The sequence below is a fragment of the Narcine bancroftii genome, chromosome 9 (genome assembly GCF_036971445.1).
Source record: "Narcine bancroftii isolate sNarBan1 chromosome 9, sNarBan1.hap1, whole genome shotgun sequence".
Classification (NCBI taxonomy): Eukaryota; Metazoa; Chordata; class Chondrichthyes; order Torpediniformes; family Narcinidae; genus Narcine; species Narcine bancroftii.
Window position 1 is genome coordinate 79,760,611 of NC_091477.1, and position 17,351 is coordinate 79,777,961.

Consider the following 17,351-nt stretch of genomic DNA (forward strand, 5'->3'; position numbering starts at 1 on the left):
GCATTCTTGTTGTGGTCAGATTTTCTGCCCACCCCTAATTGCTCTGAGAATGTAGTACTGGGCTTTCTTCTTGGAATTTGCAGTCACTCTGTCTGCAGCTATAGACTCGATGAATTTGAATTATTAGCAACTTTTGTGAGTCACTGAGAACAATGACTAAACAGCCACTCTTGCTAACTGCCTTGTCGCTACCTCCCATTCCAGAAAAAAAATCCACCCTATTTCTCCACGTAAAGGGGTAGAGGTATTTATCTTTTCAGTGGGAAGAGTTGTTGTTCTTTATCCCAAGGCAATGGTAGAGACCAACACCATTACTACATTTAAAAGACAATTGGCTACATCCAAATGGTTAGGAAAAGTGTGGTTAGTGGGACAACCTCTTGTGGGCAGCCTGTATAACTCTATGAAACTGGATGTCATTGGCAAGACCAGCATTTATTGTCCATCCTCAATGCCCTCGAGAATGTGCAATTTAGTCCTTTTTTTGTCCACATCGAGGAGGCATTCTACAACATTTGGTATTTTGATAAGGAATTTGGAAAATAGTTATTGGAACGGTTAACTACTTAATATTTTTGCCACTTTGATTTATGTTCAAAGTATCGCTGGCTTAAAGCAAAAATATTTATTGTTACACTCCAAAATGGAACAAAACAAATGTTGATTTAGAAAAATGCAACTTTACTTGTTTATTTTTCCTTAAAGCCATGAAGGTGTCTTATGAAAACTGTTAGATGAATGGACTTTATATATTAAAAGCTTTAGGGCCTGAGGACGAAATGGAAAATACTGAAAAATTACAATGGAGAACAAACAGGAAATAGGAATGAAATCATTGCATGATTGCAAATTTTATTTATGGCCTCTTCATTTACCTCAGGGGGAAAACATTTAAATTATTGTGGTGAAAGATTTACTTGAGACTTTGAATTTTCTTTAATAATGAGGTTTTTTTAAACAATCTGAAGTATGTCACCTATGTCAGGAGGGGGCCAGTCTGTAGCTCAGAGTGGAAATACTCAATCATCTGAAAAATATAGGCTGGTGGTTCAGGACATCCCAACAGCATTTATCTAACCAGTGTTTGGGATTGAAAAGTAATGGAGACCCGGGGGTGGTGGGGAGAGATAAGCTGATAAATACAGTCAGAGATAGGACCAGAGTAACAAGGGTGGCATAGCTGTATGGGAGAAGGAAAACGGGGAAGAAGTTGATACTAATGATCACCAGGTTAATCCCTCTACTTAAGCTTCGTGTGCATGATGTGCCCTTCCCATTGGATCTGAAATGTGATGAGGAGATGTCCGCCTAAGAGCGAATATTTACCTTGATTTGCTTATCCTGACAATAGACCTGTAGGATTTTATGGAAACACCATTGGTTGTACTGCTCCACCTTGAGGTCAATGCTGTGGATAGGCCATGTCTCAGAAGCATACAAGAGGGTGGGGATTACTGTTGGGCATAGTGCCATGATCTTGGTTCACACCCAAGGGAATCCTCTTTTTCCATCATCAAGTAGACAGAGGAATAGATTCAAGGATGTAGCTAAAGCCTGCTTGAAAATTTGGAAAGTGCCCTCATGGGATTCCCTGGTACATGCATTAAGGAAAACCGACATGTTTTTGTGTCACAAACATAATTCCAGAATGGCATATTTTCCATATTATCCTCTCTGTTACCAGGGTCAAAGATGTAATTAAGTACCTAGAGAACATTTGAAATTGCTGTATAGGAAGGAATATGGAGATGGTGAATAGCCGGAGATCCATGGATACCAACGGTGAAAGCCAAGGCCCTAGGTGTAAATTAAGCAGAAGCTTGAGGTAGTATCTCTGGATTATGTGCCAGTGAGAACGGGAATAGGAGGACAGGTCAGTGGGCTTTAGGTTTCCAGGATGCAGGAAGCAAGTTCTGGGAGAAATTGGTTCTGCTCTGTGGATTGCAACCCATTCAATTGTACATTCAAGTCGGGAAATGTATTTGAGCTGCAGAAATTGACACTGAGAAATAGCATTGTGAAGAAAGGCCCAAGAGATATGAATGGTACTAAACCAGGCAGGCTAAGACTTGATAAGGACAAGAAGGTGTAGACGGTTTGCTTAAACAAGGTTGGAGGGCTAGAGGTGTAATTAACCTGATAGAATTATGATGTTGTGCCAACACTGGAGACCTAATTCAAAGGAGGACTGAGTTCCAAATACAACTTTGATATAAAGGTGGAAGTCATGATGAAGTAGTACTAACAGTATGTTAGAGAGAGTCTGTAATTGTAGTGGCCTGATCATGGACAGAATTAGGTCTAGATAAAAAAACAGTACGATCACATTTAAAGGGTTTTTAATGCACAAAAGTTGCGTTATGGCCTGCTCATACTTCCAAAAAAATGTGGATTTACCGTTATGCTGAAGACTGAAAAGGCAGATTGCTCATTTCTTTTATGTAGCCCAGAGCAGCGTGTTGGCTTCCTAGGGCAAAAGCAGGCGAGATGGTGTAGCACAGCAGCAGCCACTCTGCGACAACCCCACCACCCCTCTATCTTCCATTCACCCTTCCTCTTGCCCCATCTCCGCCTTATCATCCCCATCAGGGGAGCACAGCCGGACAGCTCCACCGGCTGTTCTGTGTCAGCGCAGTGGGGCTATCAGTGCGCCATCAATTATCTTCCTCTTTGGAGCCACTTTCAACGGCAATCCTTTTACAGGTGGAGCGACTTCGCTCCACCCTTGGCAGAAGGAACCTAGATTGCGTTGGATCCCCCAATCCATCTATGGACCTTTTAATGAAGGTACCATTAGAGATCACAGTATCATTAAAAGAACAATGGAAATGGTTTACTGTCAATTGAAGAGGAACCAATTTCAATGGGATAGTAACGGATCTGGCCTGGGCAAATCTGAACTGATCACTAGCAAGCTAAACTAAAATGCATTAATGGTAAATATCCTTCAGATTCAATCAAGATGTATTCTTAGGTGGATAGGGGAAATTACAGCCAATAAATCTACCATAGCAAACTATAAAGAATAAAGTGAAGAACAAAATAGAGCAAAGGATTCAATCTAGATGGAAAGCATGTTTGAGAACCAGGCTGATTCTGAAAGGAAAACAGGAAAGGCAAAGAGGGAGAACATTGATTGATGATGCAAAATATTAAATGCATTCCAATAATATTCCACAGGCATAAAATAATGATAGGATCATCAAAAGAGAGGTGGGGCTTATGATGGACTGCAACTAACCTTGGAGTAGAAGGCATGGCTGCAATACGAGAGGAGGCAGTCTAAGGGAGAAGGTGCTCCTGGATTTTCAGAAAATGCTGCAGCTAAGATAGTGGAGGAAATAAGAATTTGGAGACAAGTTACTGGAAGGGTGTTCTATACTTTAAATGGATGAATCACCCAGGTCACTTGAGAGGTAGTGTAGGTTGGTGAGAGAAACATGGAAGGAAATTGTAGAAGCCTTGGCCATAATCTTTCGGAGTGCTGTCCGAGCAAGACCTAGAAAATAGCAAATTGTGCACTTCTGGTTTTTTTTAAATAAATGCACAATTTCAAACCCAATAACTTGACTGAGTGATGGGAAAAGATTTAGAAATCACACTTAAAGATTAATCATCAATTGAACAAGAGTGGATGAGGTAAAACTATCCTGGGCTTGAAAGAAAATTGTGTTCTGGTAACAATGCAGTTTGTTGAAGAAGTAACAGTTGGTTTGGCCATTGACATGGTAGTGATTTCCAAGTTCAAACCGCACCATGGCATCTGAGGAATTTAAATTCAGTTAATCAGCTGTAATTTTGTTTTTGGAAAAGGCAACCATAAGTGATGATGATGGATTGTGTTTAAAACGTATCTGGTTCACTAATGGTCCTCCTGTGAGGAAATCCCCCATCATATCTAACTCCAGACCCATATCAGTGTGGTTTACACTTGAGTGACTTCTGAAACGACCTTGTAAATCACCTTTTTCAGAGATGACTGAGATATAATGGGTGTGCTTTTGTAATGTCCACATTCTGGAAGAAAATGAACTTAACAAAAGGAACAACAAGGGACATATATCATTGTAAAACACTGTGATAGAAGTAAAAACACACAATGCTGGAGAAAATCAGAAGGTCAAACAATGTATTTTATAGATAAAGCAGAGATAAAGATACATTACCAATGTTTTGGGCTTAAGCCCTTTATCAAGGTATGAACAAAATATAGGCATTTACAGTTGGATGACTGCCTATGCTTTGCTCATACCTTGATTATGTATCTTTATCTATACATTGTTTGACCCTACTGAGTTCCTTCAGCATTGTGTGAGTTTACATGTTTCAATGTGGTGTACATGGAATTAAAGGCAATATAAATGCCATTGAGTTGACTGCCTCTGAATAAAGGCCGAGAAAATAAACATATGGCTGTGTGACAACAAGCAGAGATCAGTAGTGTTTTTTTAAGAATGGAGTAAATTGTACAGTGGAGATCCCCACATCAATCCAATAATAACGGCTCTTCTTAATAATATGCTGAGGGTCTGACGTGTGTGAGGCAGTCTATTCAGTTCAGCAAATGAGGTAAAAATTGGAAATATAGGTTGGTGGAAGGGGCAGATGGGGCAACGTGCAAAGCATAACATTTTTGCAGGATGAATGAGGGGGTGTTGGTATATACCAGTGAGCACTGGTAGAAGAAGAGAGCTGGAGATAATGTTCTGTAGCAGAAAAGGTGGTTGAGGACAAATCATTAAGTATTTTTAGCAAGGAGTTCGATAATAGTAGGGCTAAAGAGAGAAGAGGGTCCTGAATTTTAATGATCGACCCTGAGCAGGGTGAAGGTTAAAATGGCTAACAATCCCTTGTTTCAACATGTACAGATTATTCAATGTAGTAGGGCAGGTTTAGAATGTGGCTAATAATAACAATTTTTTTTAAAATCTAGACTTTGTTATCAGAAACTTAAGCAAGGAAGTCACAATTAACCTTTGCAGATCTTTGGTTTAGCCTCATCTAGAGTATTGAGTCAACTTCTAGATATTGCAAGGAAAGATGAGAAGGCCTTGAATGGGGTGCAGAGGAGGATTGGTGGAATAGTGAACTGGGCAACACAGAAAGAAGTCAATCTGCAAAAGAACTAATAGCAAGATTTTAAAAAAAAGCTATATGCAGTTTGGATCTAAAATTCACTTTCAAGGCTACTGAGAAAAGATGATTCACAATGGAATCAAAAAGGAGCTGGAAGGAAATAATTCGATTAAATGGGTGCACATACATAGAATCGGGAAGGATTTAATAAGGAAAATATTCTTCCTCCATGTTACAACTCTTAAAAATACATTAAGAATGTTAGCAATAGGAGCAAAAGAAGATAATCTGGCCCTTCAAGCATGTTTCATTGAGTCATAGGGTGATACTCGTCTACAGAAAGAGGCCATTTGGCCTGCTATCACTGTAATCCTTCATTCTCTTAATAGCCATAAATTCATTAAAATGAAAATGGCCACAGGTGCAACAGTTCTCCACAAAAGATCATTTCAAAATTTACCATTATCCAAGTGAAGACATTTTTCCTTATCTCAGTCCGGCATGGTTTGACCCTGTTTTCTTTTCTCCCATCAATTAAACTATTAACCCCTTTAAGAACGTTGGAAGTTTTGATGAGGTTATCTATCATTCTTTGTATTCTACGCTTGCTCTCTTGACAGAGCGAACCCATCTTCCCTGCCCTCTGTCCATAGCAATTGTATTCTTTTTAGGTATCTGATTAAGTTAATTCACCTTGATTCAGCATTTACTACCAGCAGCTTTGTTAACGACTGTGTGCACCAAAGTTTACTGGAGAAAGGAGCCTGCTTGATTCAATTCACGTGGAGAATAATAAAGAAAAAAGCACCTTAACTATGACTAACTGTGAGAAGAATTAAACATAAATACTGAAGAAACAGCCATTATTTTATGAAGGTCACAAATCAAATACTGCAGAGTTCTTGATCCATTTAATTTTTAACAGCTGGAGGAACTTCTAATGAGACTTTGAGGCAAAAGAATGTGATTAAGTGAAATACCAAGACTATAAAACTACAGTTAGTTGTGTGCAAGGGAGTAAAAATAAACCTAGTTGGAGCAGGGAACTACTTTGAAAGAACGCTGCCCAAGGAGATTGCATCCTAGCATTGTTTGAGGTTGGCTCCACCATGGAAAAATGACCTTATGCTGCTGAACTGGAGGGACAAAGCACATTCATCAAGATGAATGCCACCAAGACAAATCTTTGCACAATGCATCTGGGTGTCAGGAAGCTTTCGGAACTTTCCATCACGAGTTTAATTGTGTGGAATTCCCTGACGACCAGAGCAAATCAAAAATAATGTACTCAAGTGCTGTGTCACCAGAGGATGGGACAAACCTTGATGCTATGTTCTTTCCTTGCACCTTGGAAGTAGAATCTAACTGTTTGAAAGCTTTTAAGTATTTTTTTAAAAATTGCACCAGAATTGATTAAATAACTTTTAAACTCTTCCAAACTTTGCTCATCCCTTGCTCATTTTCTTTTTCCTCACTTGTACTGAAGGTAATGCACTATTTTCACTCCATCTGCAAATTCCCTCCTTACACAGCAGTTACAGTACTGAGCATAGATTGAGAGACTTTTTTCTGACTGTTAAACTCGCACTGGACAAGAAAATTGATGAGGAAATTATTTTTGCTTTACCTTCCACTAACAACAAAGCAAGTAACCAGGAATATCAAGAGAACTATCCCACCAGCCACAGAGACAGCCATGATGGTTGGTTGGTTTGGATCACCAATTGCAAGCATGTCTAAAACAGACAAAAAAAAAGTTGTTAGGTTGGGTGGCATTTTCACTGAAATAAGCATAACATAATCATTAAAATACAAGTTATTAGGAATTATGGAACAAGTAATGGTAATATTAAGTTACTGATCAAAAGAAAACAAAAGTGTTATGTTCCAACAGTATCAGGAATGCTCCAATATGGATGTTGCTATTGACCTATGGTTCATTTCTTCCCTAACAGTGACTTCTTAAAGTCTGGCGATGATGTCCAAACACTGACATGCTGATCAATTATGACTGCTTGATCTAATGAAGCCTATGTGCGTATTACTCACAAGGACACCTGGATCATAATTCATTATTAATAATCAATGTTGTAACTTGTGTGTGTGTGTGTGTGTGTGTGTGTGTGTGTATATAGTACAAAAGGATTTCTCTTCCCAAAAATAAAATAATTTTGAGTTTACTTCCTTTTGTCCGAATTGGAAAAAAAAATCAATGTCCTTTGTACAACCAAGCCTGGTAGAATTTTGTTAATTCAATGAAGTCTCTATAGAGTTATTTTCATAACTGTATGTGTGTATATATTATTCATTCCTTCGAAGTCATAGATCATTTGGTTAAATACATTAGATTGGCAGCCTTTGATTAACTCTTTAGCAATTAAATCAAAAGTAGCATTGATTAGTGAGAATTGGTCAGTGAAAGCTTTAAAATGGGTCTCCTCCATTTGTTGAATATTTGAGAAGCTCGTTCTTTTTGTGGCTACGTTACTTTAGTTATTGTTCAAAAATAAACACCCTATCTGGGTGGATTGTTGCTTTCTCTGCCAAAACAAGCAGTGGTTCCAAAAAGCTAAAATTAACAAGCATCAATCTACTCGTTTAACTCATCATTATCCTTTCACCATTCATGTTCTGTCCTGAAACGTTCTCAGTAATCTAGATTCTAAAGCTAAACCTTTGATGATGCTATATTTAAAACACATTCTCTCCCAATTGTTATTACCTATACTTGAAGGGAAACATCTTTAATAAGTACTATTCCTGGTCCCAAGTTTTATATTAAAGTACTCAAAATAAATTCCGTCCTGAAATGCACTAAACTCGAATGGAGTTTGGTTTAGGTGGCAGCTCGAGGGCAACGTAGGATAAGTAATAAATGAATGAACCATAACATTGACTCACTGCTGAAGGCCAGGAGGTTGGCATTCAAATTAGAGATTCTCCACTAGGTCATTAGAAAAGTCAGGGGATTGTACCCCATCAAGCTCAAGTCACAAGAGAACATCACAGACACACAGTGATGTTGTTATCATGGAGTACAAAGCAAATCCCAGCAGCACAGAATTCAACAACACAAAATTGCCTGATGAGTTAATCATATTCTATGTTTGCTTCAAACAGGGAGGCAACATCGCACCCATGGTCGCTCCTACCAACAGGTGAACTTGTGGAGATCAACTGGCCTATATGGATTCCTAGAATATTTTCTGAGTGCCTATTGTAAGGTAAAACATCATGAGATGGGAATGTGTAAGGAGTTACCCTGTACAGGGCTGTAACAAGATGTGAATGCATCCTTGTACTTACAAGATAAGAGAGACATTGATGGATTGAGAGGCAGGAAGCTAGCAGGGAAAGGATAGCAACAGTTTTAGTCATTGGACAAGTAATGATATGATGATGTTCTAAGCATGTATCCAAGGGTATAAAAAATCACCATTTTGCTGATAACGGCAGAATGCATTCTCCGACTAACATTGTTAGTCGCAAGTGTTACAATCCGGTAATAAAGAACAAAGAACCCTGATTTCGACTCAGTCTGGTGTTTGTCTCACTCATTCATGAACAAAGCAGACCTAACACTATGCAGTCAACTGAGGCCATATTAGCAGATATCTTCAGTCTCTCCCTACAAGAGCCCAGACTGTTGACTTGCTCCAAGAAGGTTGTTACCAGCAGTACCAAAGAAAAGTACATTAATGAACCTAAATGATGATCAACCAGTGGCTCTGACATTCACCATCATAAGTGGCTAGACATTGCTCATAATAATTCTAGCCTACCGCCCAAACTGATGCTATCTCCTGGACTCTACACTCAGCCAAGGACATGCATATTTGACAGCAGCTTCAATACCACAATCCATAGCAAATCACTTCCCAAACTGCAGGATCTAGGCTTTGACACTCCATTCTGCAAATGGATTCTAGACTCTCCAACAGATTATAATCAGTGAAGATGAGTTAAAACATCTCCTCAACGATCAACCTCAGTGCTCTTCAAGGATGGGCATTCAGTCCTCTACTCTACTCCCCCTTTATCCACGACTGAACAGTTGTTAAATAGAATTCCAACTCCATCTTTAAATTTGCCAATGACACTGTAGTGGACCAGAAAACAGAGCTTATGATGCTGAGGACAAAGTTTGAATCATCAATGATGAGATGGAATACAGGAAGGAGTTTGAAAATCTAGTAGTATGGTGCCACAATAACAACCTCACTGTCAACATCAATAAGATGGAGATAATCATTATCTTCAAAAGAGGGAGGGGGGGGGGGGGTAAGAGTACACACTCCTGTCCATAATGGTACAGAAGTGAAAGGAATAAATAGCTTCAAGTTCAAGAGCTTATTGACATAAAGGTCAAGAAAACATGCCAACACTTCTAATTTACTGGAAGCCAAATGAGGTTCAGCATGTCCTCTTTGTTCCATCAAGAACTTCTACAGGTTACAACATTGAAAGCACCCTTACTGTACGCAGTTGTGGTGATACACCATTAGCCTATTGCAGGGGGGGGAACCTGTGTACCTGCAGGACTATCACCGGACGACAGACCACACCTGGCTGGCTGTCAGTCTGCTGCCAATCATTTGCTGGGATATAAGCCACATCCGGCCCCTTGAGGTCAGTCACTCGGAGTTTCAGCTGACTACAGCAGAAGACTAAGTAGAATAGACCCTGTTGTTCAGTCTTTCAAATCTTGTGTCTGCTTACTGTCACCACAGTATTACAGTGTGGTATGGGAGGTGCTCTCTTCAAGATCAGAAGCAACAGAAGTCTTACAACATAGCAATAATTTCTCTCCCATCCATGGACTCCATCTACATTTGCCTCGGCAAAGCACCCAAAATACAATGGAAGGATTCATTACACTCTTCTCCCAACTCACATCAGGGAGAATATTCGAGTGTGAAAGCACACACCAAATAGCTTAAATACACAATTCCTTCCCACAGCCATCAGAGTCCTAAATTAACTCCATAACAGTGCTATAATACTTCCCCTGTTCATTGTAATCCTAAACACAGTAAATTATACTCTATACACAGATATATGTAATTGTAGAGATAACCTGTCAGTCTGCTCGCAGAAGAACCTTTTTCGCTGTATTCGGTGGTTTGTGACATGTAAATGAAAACTAAAAATGCTGGTTTTGACAACATTCACATAAAGTGGTTTATACCTCTGCTTTGATCTGAGGCAACCCTGAGATGTTTCCAATTAGTTAAACATTCATGTGCTCTTCGATTTCAAGGGCCAATTTTCACTTCATTCCTACCCTTCTTGCTCTTGAAAATAAAGATTAAATTTAATGCAAAAACAAATCCTATCCCCTCCCTGCTGGTTTGGTGTCCAGATTGGTTGGCAAGCAGGTCTGCTTTCAGGTGTAAGAGCACGGTAGTTTTGAAAAAAATGGGAAAATCAAATGACACGATTTTTAATACTGTAATACTGATACAGTCTTAGAAAATTTCCCTCAATGAAGTTTCTTGCAAGTAGATTATCCTCTGCTTACCTTCTTGACTGGTCTCCAGCTCAATTTCACCACCATAGGTCCCATGTCCTCCACTGGTGTGAGCTCTGACCCGGAACACGTATGTTGTCCCTGGTTTTAGTCCATCAACTGTCATGCTGTTAGATTTAGTTTTTAAAACAGTGTAGTTTTGATCCCTTTGATTCTGTTGCAACGAATAAATAATAGAATTAGCATCTGTTAATTTCACGAGAGCCAGATATGCCTCTATCTGCAACTCAGGAGAAAATTTTAGCCTTTACCATGTTAATAACCAGATGAGCAATTATACTGAAATTGAAATATACCTCTTCACCTAACCATACACAGTGGTTACATAATATAATGTCCTATTTAAGCTTGGAGAATATTAGGTACAGCGTTAAAGATGTGGGGCCCATTCATACAACATTATCATGATTGGAAGAATTAAGAATTTTGAATGTTCCGGAGATTCTCTGTCCAAAGTCTGGAGGTCGCTATCTGATCCATAATTTCTCTTTTCTTTTACAAAGGTTACCTTGATTAGAGGGAGAGAAGTAGATTAGATTTTGTTTTTAGGTTTATTTTCTTTTTATCAATTTTTAATTGGATTAATTTGGAAAATATGGGTTTCAACCCTGTTATCAGAGATAATCAATAACTTGTTTCTCATGTGGATTAAGGAACTGTCTAATGTAGTTCCATCCATTTTTTTGTACGTGTGTATATGAGACGACTTGTTATGTGCTTTCCTTAAAATTTTGTATGTAAGTTTATATGTTAAACTCAATAAAAATATTTAAAAAGAAATGAATTAGCATCATTACTTGATGCTACAAAGGACTTATTTCAGATATTAAGAGTTTGATTCCAGGCAAAATTAACAGGTGCAACTTAAAAACAATTTCACACAAAGAATGGACACAAAGTCATCATCCAATATGTAATCAATCTTCTGGCTATTTACATTCATCCAATCCCATTCTAGACATTTGCCAATATGCTTGCTGCCATCATTCACCTCTTGATACAAATGGACATTTTTCCACCCGGTTCAAATATTGTAAATAGATGTCTATCACTGCAAAACTTGCTGCTGCTGGTGGTTCCTGGTGACAAGGCCAATATGCCCAGAGCTTTGATTTTATCGTAGGCTAAAATATGCACCCTTTCCCAAAGTTGCCTTTTAATTATCGCTTGGTTACTTGTGACAGAGATTTCTGTGAAATACAGATGTAATGAATAGACTGCTGAGCATGCACCAAAGAACTTGTATTCTATTACTTATAACTTTAAAATCTCACTGAGCCAGTTGCATAGAGATAGGCTTGAAATCACAACAGTGGGATATACTGTCACTGAGTGAGGTTTGCTTATTTCTCCCTTTGCTAATGGGATTCCCCCACCCCCCCCCACCTCCCAGGTGCTCGGTTTATTCCCATATCCCAAAGGCCTGCTGGTTAATAGGTTAATTGGCTGCTGTAAACTATTCATTCTATCGGAGGGTGGGAGGAGACACATGCTGGAGTTGATGGACATGAACTGTGAGGGAGAATAGGTAACAGGGAAATAAGTTAGTGAATAGATTTAGTCTCTACCAGTTCCCAATCAACTGAGTGTTTTCTCGTATTTTTTAAAATTTAATTTAATTTAGACATAAGAGCACCTTTCAGCCCATGAGTCTGTGCCACCCAATTAACCTACGTTTTGGAGGGTGGGATGAAATTGAAGCCCCTGAGAAAAACCCATGCTGACATGTGGAGAGCATACAAACTCCTTAAAGACAGCATAGGATTCGGTCCCAATCACTGGCACTGTAAAAGCATTGCACTAACTGTACAATGAGAAACTAAGCAAAACATAGTACTGAAGACCGAAAAATAGAACACTGGAAGAAATCAATGGATCAAGCAGCATCTGTGTAAACAAATGATGCAATTTGATGTTTTAGGTTCAAACATTGCATCAGGGTTGAGAAGGAAGAGATGCTAGTCCATTGCAGTGAGGGGTTGGGATAGGTGGAACAAGAAGTGGAGTGGATGTGGGAAAGGGGATTGAAGCAGTGAATGAAGGGAAAAGAAAACTGGGAGGACAGGTGAATGTCTGTGGGAAGAGAACACCAGAGGCCGTGGATCATCTGAAATGGGAAAACTCAGTATTTCTACTCAAGCAGACTATGAGATATTCTTCCAACTTGCATTTTGTATCCTCTGAGCAATGGTGGTGTTAACATTGAATTTGACAATTTCAGATAACCACAACCTCCCCCCCACCCCCCCGAGTTCTCCTATCACACACACTCAACTGTTCATTCAGCATTGTTCACCTTTCGCATCCCCTCTCCATCTGGTTCCCAACCACCCTACTGCTATACAGAGGCAATCCTTCCTCTTCTCTCTGTCCTGATACATGGCCTCATCTCAAAATGTCAACCTTTTGCTCCACTGAATCTTTCCAATATTCAAGGTTTTGTTCCAGATTCCAACATCTACAGTTTCCATACTGAGTGGTGGGCACTGGGGGAAAACTGTAAAGAATGAGGGGGGGGGGGTCATAAAGTGCAAAAATATCAAGACATTAACCTTTAGAATAAAGCTTTCTATTAATAAGGTATGTATCCCGATTTGGACTCCATTCTGCTTTAGTTCAGGATGTCATCATTTTGAGGTCTTTCAGTCAAAAAGCGAATAGCACAAGGATCCTTAGTGGGTCACTAACTGTGACTATGAGTACCAATGAGTAGAAGATTCATTCTGCTGATTGATTGTCGATACTTGGCAATAAGTCTATTTCTTGCTGAGTTATGCAGCAATGACCCACTTTGAATGCTGGGAGACCCGCTGAGATCCTCCAAAATGTTGGTGCTTTTACTACAATCACAGCTTCTGCAGAGTTTTGTGTTTCGCTGCAGTGTATGCTGACAGGTTCACGGAGTTGCAGAGACATACAGCAATAGAAACAATTCTATTGGCCCATTCACCATCAAGTACCCATGTTATTCAAGTCTCCCAGGCTTTTTCACTCATCTATAAACTAGCTGAATTTTACTGCAGCCAAATAACCTATCAGCCATGTGACTTTGGGATGTGAGATAGTGCATAGACCTACAGGAGAAACCCACATGGTCACAGAAAGTAAGTACAAATTCCACACAGACAGTATTGGATGTTGGGATTGAATGCGATCACTGGAGCAGCGAGACAACAGCTCTGCAACTATGTTCCAAACCATATTCGACGTGAAAAGATCCATGCACACTCCTTACTCACCTTTTCGTAGTAGATAATCTCATACTCCACAATGGCACCATTGGCACGGTCTGGTCCTTGCCAAGCGAGAGTGATACTATCCTTGCTTCTCCTCTCCTTCACAATCACATTGACTTGAATGTGGATGAAAACAGAATGTTTGTAATAATGAGACATTTCCAGTGTAACACTTGATACAGCATGACGCAAAAGAACTGCCATTAAACAGGAAAGAATAGTTATTCTACTTCACGCATTTTTGTATTTGCCTGGCCAATGAACTGGATTGTGATTTCCCCTCCCCAATGTATATGAAGAATACACAAAATTCATAAATCTCATTATCTCATACATTATGATAACTTGGTTCCTCAGTGCAGCTGCCTCTAAAATGCACTATTAACAAGGAGAAGGATCTCTATTTTTAAACATTCATTTTTTAGTCATTTTCGAACTGAAGAAGCCTATTCCAGAGGGTGGCAACAGTGTTGATTGTTACCACAAACCCTCATGATGAGAGTTTCACATGAATGCTCAAATGTAATAGTTTATGCTAGTGAACCATCAATAGTCTATGAAAGCCGCAGGCTAAACTTTGATCAATTACTTGATCCCTTTCCCATCTAATTCTTGCAATCAATTTTCAGACTGCAGGTTTTACCTAGCCTCTGTTCTTTGCTGTTATTTGGTTGATGTACTAAGCATGTGATTTTGAAGCAACATCTGACGATGGATGTTCCTATTGTTTGAGGTGAAGGGTCACCAATCTTCCAAAGGAGAATAAAAGAGAGAATGAAATTAAATTAGTGTGCAATTAGTCTAAATGGTGCTCGATGGTCAGCATAAACCAGAGGGTCAGTTTCCATGACAATGTTTTAACTTTTCAATTTTAAAACATTTATTCATTATATAATTGTCAAAATATTTACATTGGCACCCTGGATCCCAGCATTAATTCCAGAAAGTAAAATATTACAAATCTGAAATTTCTTACATCTCTAAGAATATTCTCAAACAATTCCTCAAGCAACAGTGAAAAGTGAAGAGACTCTAAGCTGGGGATTTGCAAATGCACCACCAAGTTAAAGCAAACGTTAAAAAAAGGTTCCTTTTATTGTCACATAATAATACATTAAAATTGTGATTCATCTTTTGTCTCCCATAAACATTACCCAGCAACTCTAACAAAAGAAGAAGGGGAAGTCCCTTCAGTAACGCTGAGGGTCTGTGGATTGGCCTCCAGCCCTAATCACAGTCTCTACAGCCACACAGACCTCAGTTCAAACCGACAGGAACCCGAGCTCAAGATCAAAATCTCAAAAATGATCAAGAAGTCTTCAGAGCTCCAAGTCCTTCAGGAGCTCCTTGCCCTCAAAACCCTCTAGAATCCCAGTTCTAAGGTCTGGTCCCCATGAGCCAGTCTCCAGCAGCCCCGCAACCTGGGATGCCCTTTGACTGCAGCCTGCGTGGAACCTTCAGCCACTTGCTGGTCTGCTGCCATGGTCACTACTGTTTTGGGTCATCTCTATTTCCCCTTCCCAACTGGGGTGTTCTCCCTGTTTCTAGTGCCCTGCGCTGCTCCGCTTCAGTTTGCAGCCCCTCATGGTATGCTGCCCAGCACAGGCGCCGCTAACCTGGGAACAGACCCCATGGTTGCAGTATTTTTTTTAAAATCACCGTCGGCTTGTATGCAGCCGTCAGTATTAGGCCACAGAAGCAGAACTCTGCAGAGCAGTGCTGTGTCTCCTCTCCCCACTCTCCCAGGTTCACAACAGTAGCAGCCCTTCCATTACCGCAGCTTCGGCAGGGCTGCCATATTTTATTTTCTGCTGCTGATAAATGGCTCAACCCCAAATAATGGAATCTTGTGTGGATATTTGAGACTTTACGGCCATTGTGAAATTCACATCTGTTCTTTTGGGATCGATGTTTTTTCTCCCCATAACCTTTTGATTTCAAAGTGTAAACTTAACCCAAACTTGAATGCAGGATGCAAAATTCATTTCAGTGAGAGATTTAATTTTCAATCTCATGGGTCCGAAAAACTACATTTTGTATTTACTAACAAGTTTTCTCTTAAACTACATGCATTCTTTCTTGGGGACTACTGCCCGGAGTTAACAGCTGCAGCAGGCACTCATGCATGTGTGGATTACTATCCAGTTATCAGCCACAGATGATCATTCTTTTCATGAAGTAGCCTCTATTACTTTGTGGTGATGGTTCAAATGCAGTGGAACAGAGAATTGTTGCAGAATTAAGACATCTTGACAACACCCAAATGAAATGCTGCCTTCTGACACGCACAACTGTACGCAGAGAGACCACTTTGTGAGCATGAAATAGTTCCCAACAAACAGAGATGCACCCATCAAATTTCAAAATTTTCCAACACGGTGAGGCCATGCGCTCCCTCGTCTCTGCTACCGGAGCTTGGAATGGAATTAACTTTCTTGGAACTGGAGGTCCAGCAATTACAAACAGCATTTTGCCCACAACTCCAAGTCCAGCTTCAAAGCATGCATTTAACCATTATGACATGAAAGTGGACATTGGCCATATGACTACCCAATGGTCTTGTAGAGCAGCCTATTCAGTCTATTTCCCACTCAATACTGCTTATTTTCTCTAAATGCTTGATCATAATCTCCCTCAGATTTTTAAAAAAATCCAAACATTCCATCTCCCCATATCTTCTGGACCACTATTTTAAATTTGTCTCATCGTTCTTATACTATCTGCAAATGACAACAGCTTTGAATTAATTTTATCTAAATCTGTCATGATCTCTTGCATACCCAGCATATTTCCTTTCAATCTTCTTTGTTCTATGAAAAAAAAATCTGTCCCCAATCTAATCTCTAATTTCTGGAACCATCCCTTCTCTGGATAACACATAACTGGATATGTAAAAATTAATTGTCATTGCAATGAGATCCCAGTTCTGTGTAGTTACAGTGGGTGTAAGGTTTCAGTGAGGGAGTCGTATTCAAATGCAAACATCTCATACAATGATCCTCATTGAAGGTCAGAGAGCAGAAATGTGCCCTATGAGGTCTTTTGACATTGGGAAATAGAAGTGAACGTAAAGAAGGATATTCTCTATCTTTACATCAATTCAACTACCTTTATAAAAATGCCAATGGCAGATGCTGGATGCAGACACTGATTCATCCAGGGAGGGTAGTCTCACAGGTGAAGCGAGTCCCTCCACCTCACTCCATAAAGGCAATGCCACTGAATGTGGCTGCTTAGGGGTCAGGCTGATGATGTCATCAGCCCGCAACCCAGGAGCCATCACCAGGGCTCCCAAGGTGATTGGTGCTGAAGTTAGGGCTCCCTCCTGCTACCCAGAATTGTCCTCTTCCCGTTTCCCCTCCGCCCCTTCCTCCTTCACCAAGGCTGCCGAGACCGAGGAGCTAGAGAGAGCAGGAATGGATGTGCAAGATGAGGGGGAATGGAGGGAGTCCAGCCCAAAGTGTGCGGAGGCAAGGAGAGACGGGGGCAAGGAGAGTCAGGGCCTGCCG

At 40.0% G+C, this 17,351-nt stretch overlaps 1 protein-coding gene and 1 long non-coding RNA gene across 2 annotated transcripts in view; one reads left to right on the plus strand and one right to left on the minus strand.

Moving 5' to 3' along the window:
• LOC138742323 (uncharacterized) overlaps positions 1-8,596 on the plus strand; it is a 196,726-nt gene extending 188,130 nt beyond the window's left edge. Inside the window, exons 4-5 of the long non-coding RNA XR_011344056.1 lie at positions 7,032-7,110; positions 8,197-8,596. This is a non-coding gene — a long non-coding RNA (uncharacterized lncRNA). The remainder of the gene's footprint in view (positions 1-7,031; positions 7,111-8,196) is intronic.
• The window catches only part of LOC138742321 (ephrin type-A receptor 3-like), a 337,908-nt gene that overhangs the window by 97,186 nt on the left and 223,371 nt on the right, over positions 1-17,351 (minus strand). The window contains exons 6-8 of the mRNA XM_069896585.1: positions 13,846-13,958; positions 10,598-10,760; positions 6,704-6,812 (exon numbers count right to left, since the gene is read on the minus strand). Coding sequence (XP_069752686.1) covers positions 6,704-6,812; positions 10,598-10,760; positions 13,846-13,958 — 385 coding nt within the window. The remainder of the gene's footprint in view (positions 1-6,703; positions 6,813-10,597; positions 10,761-13,845; positions 13,959-17,351) is intronic.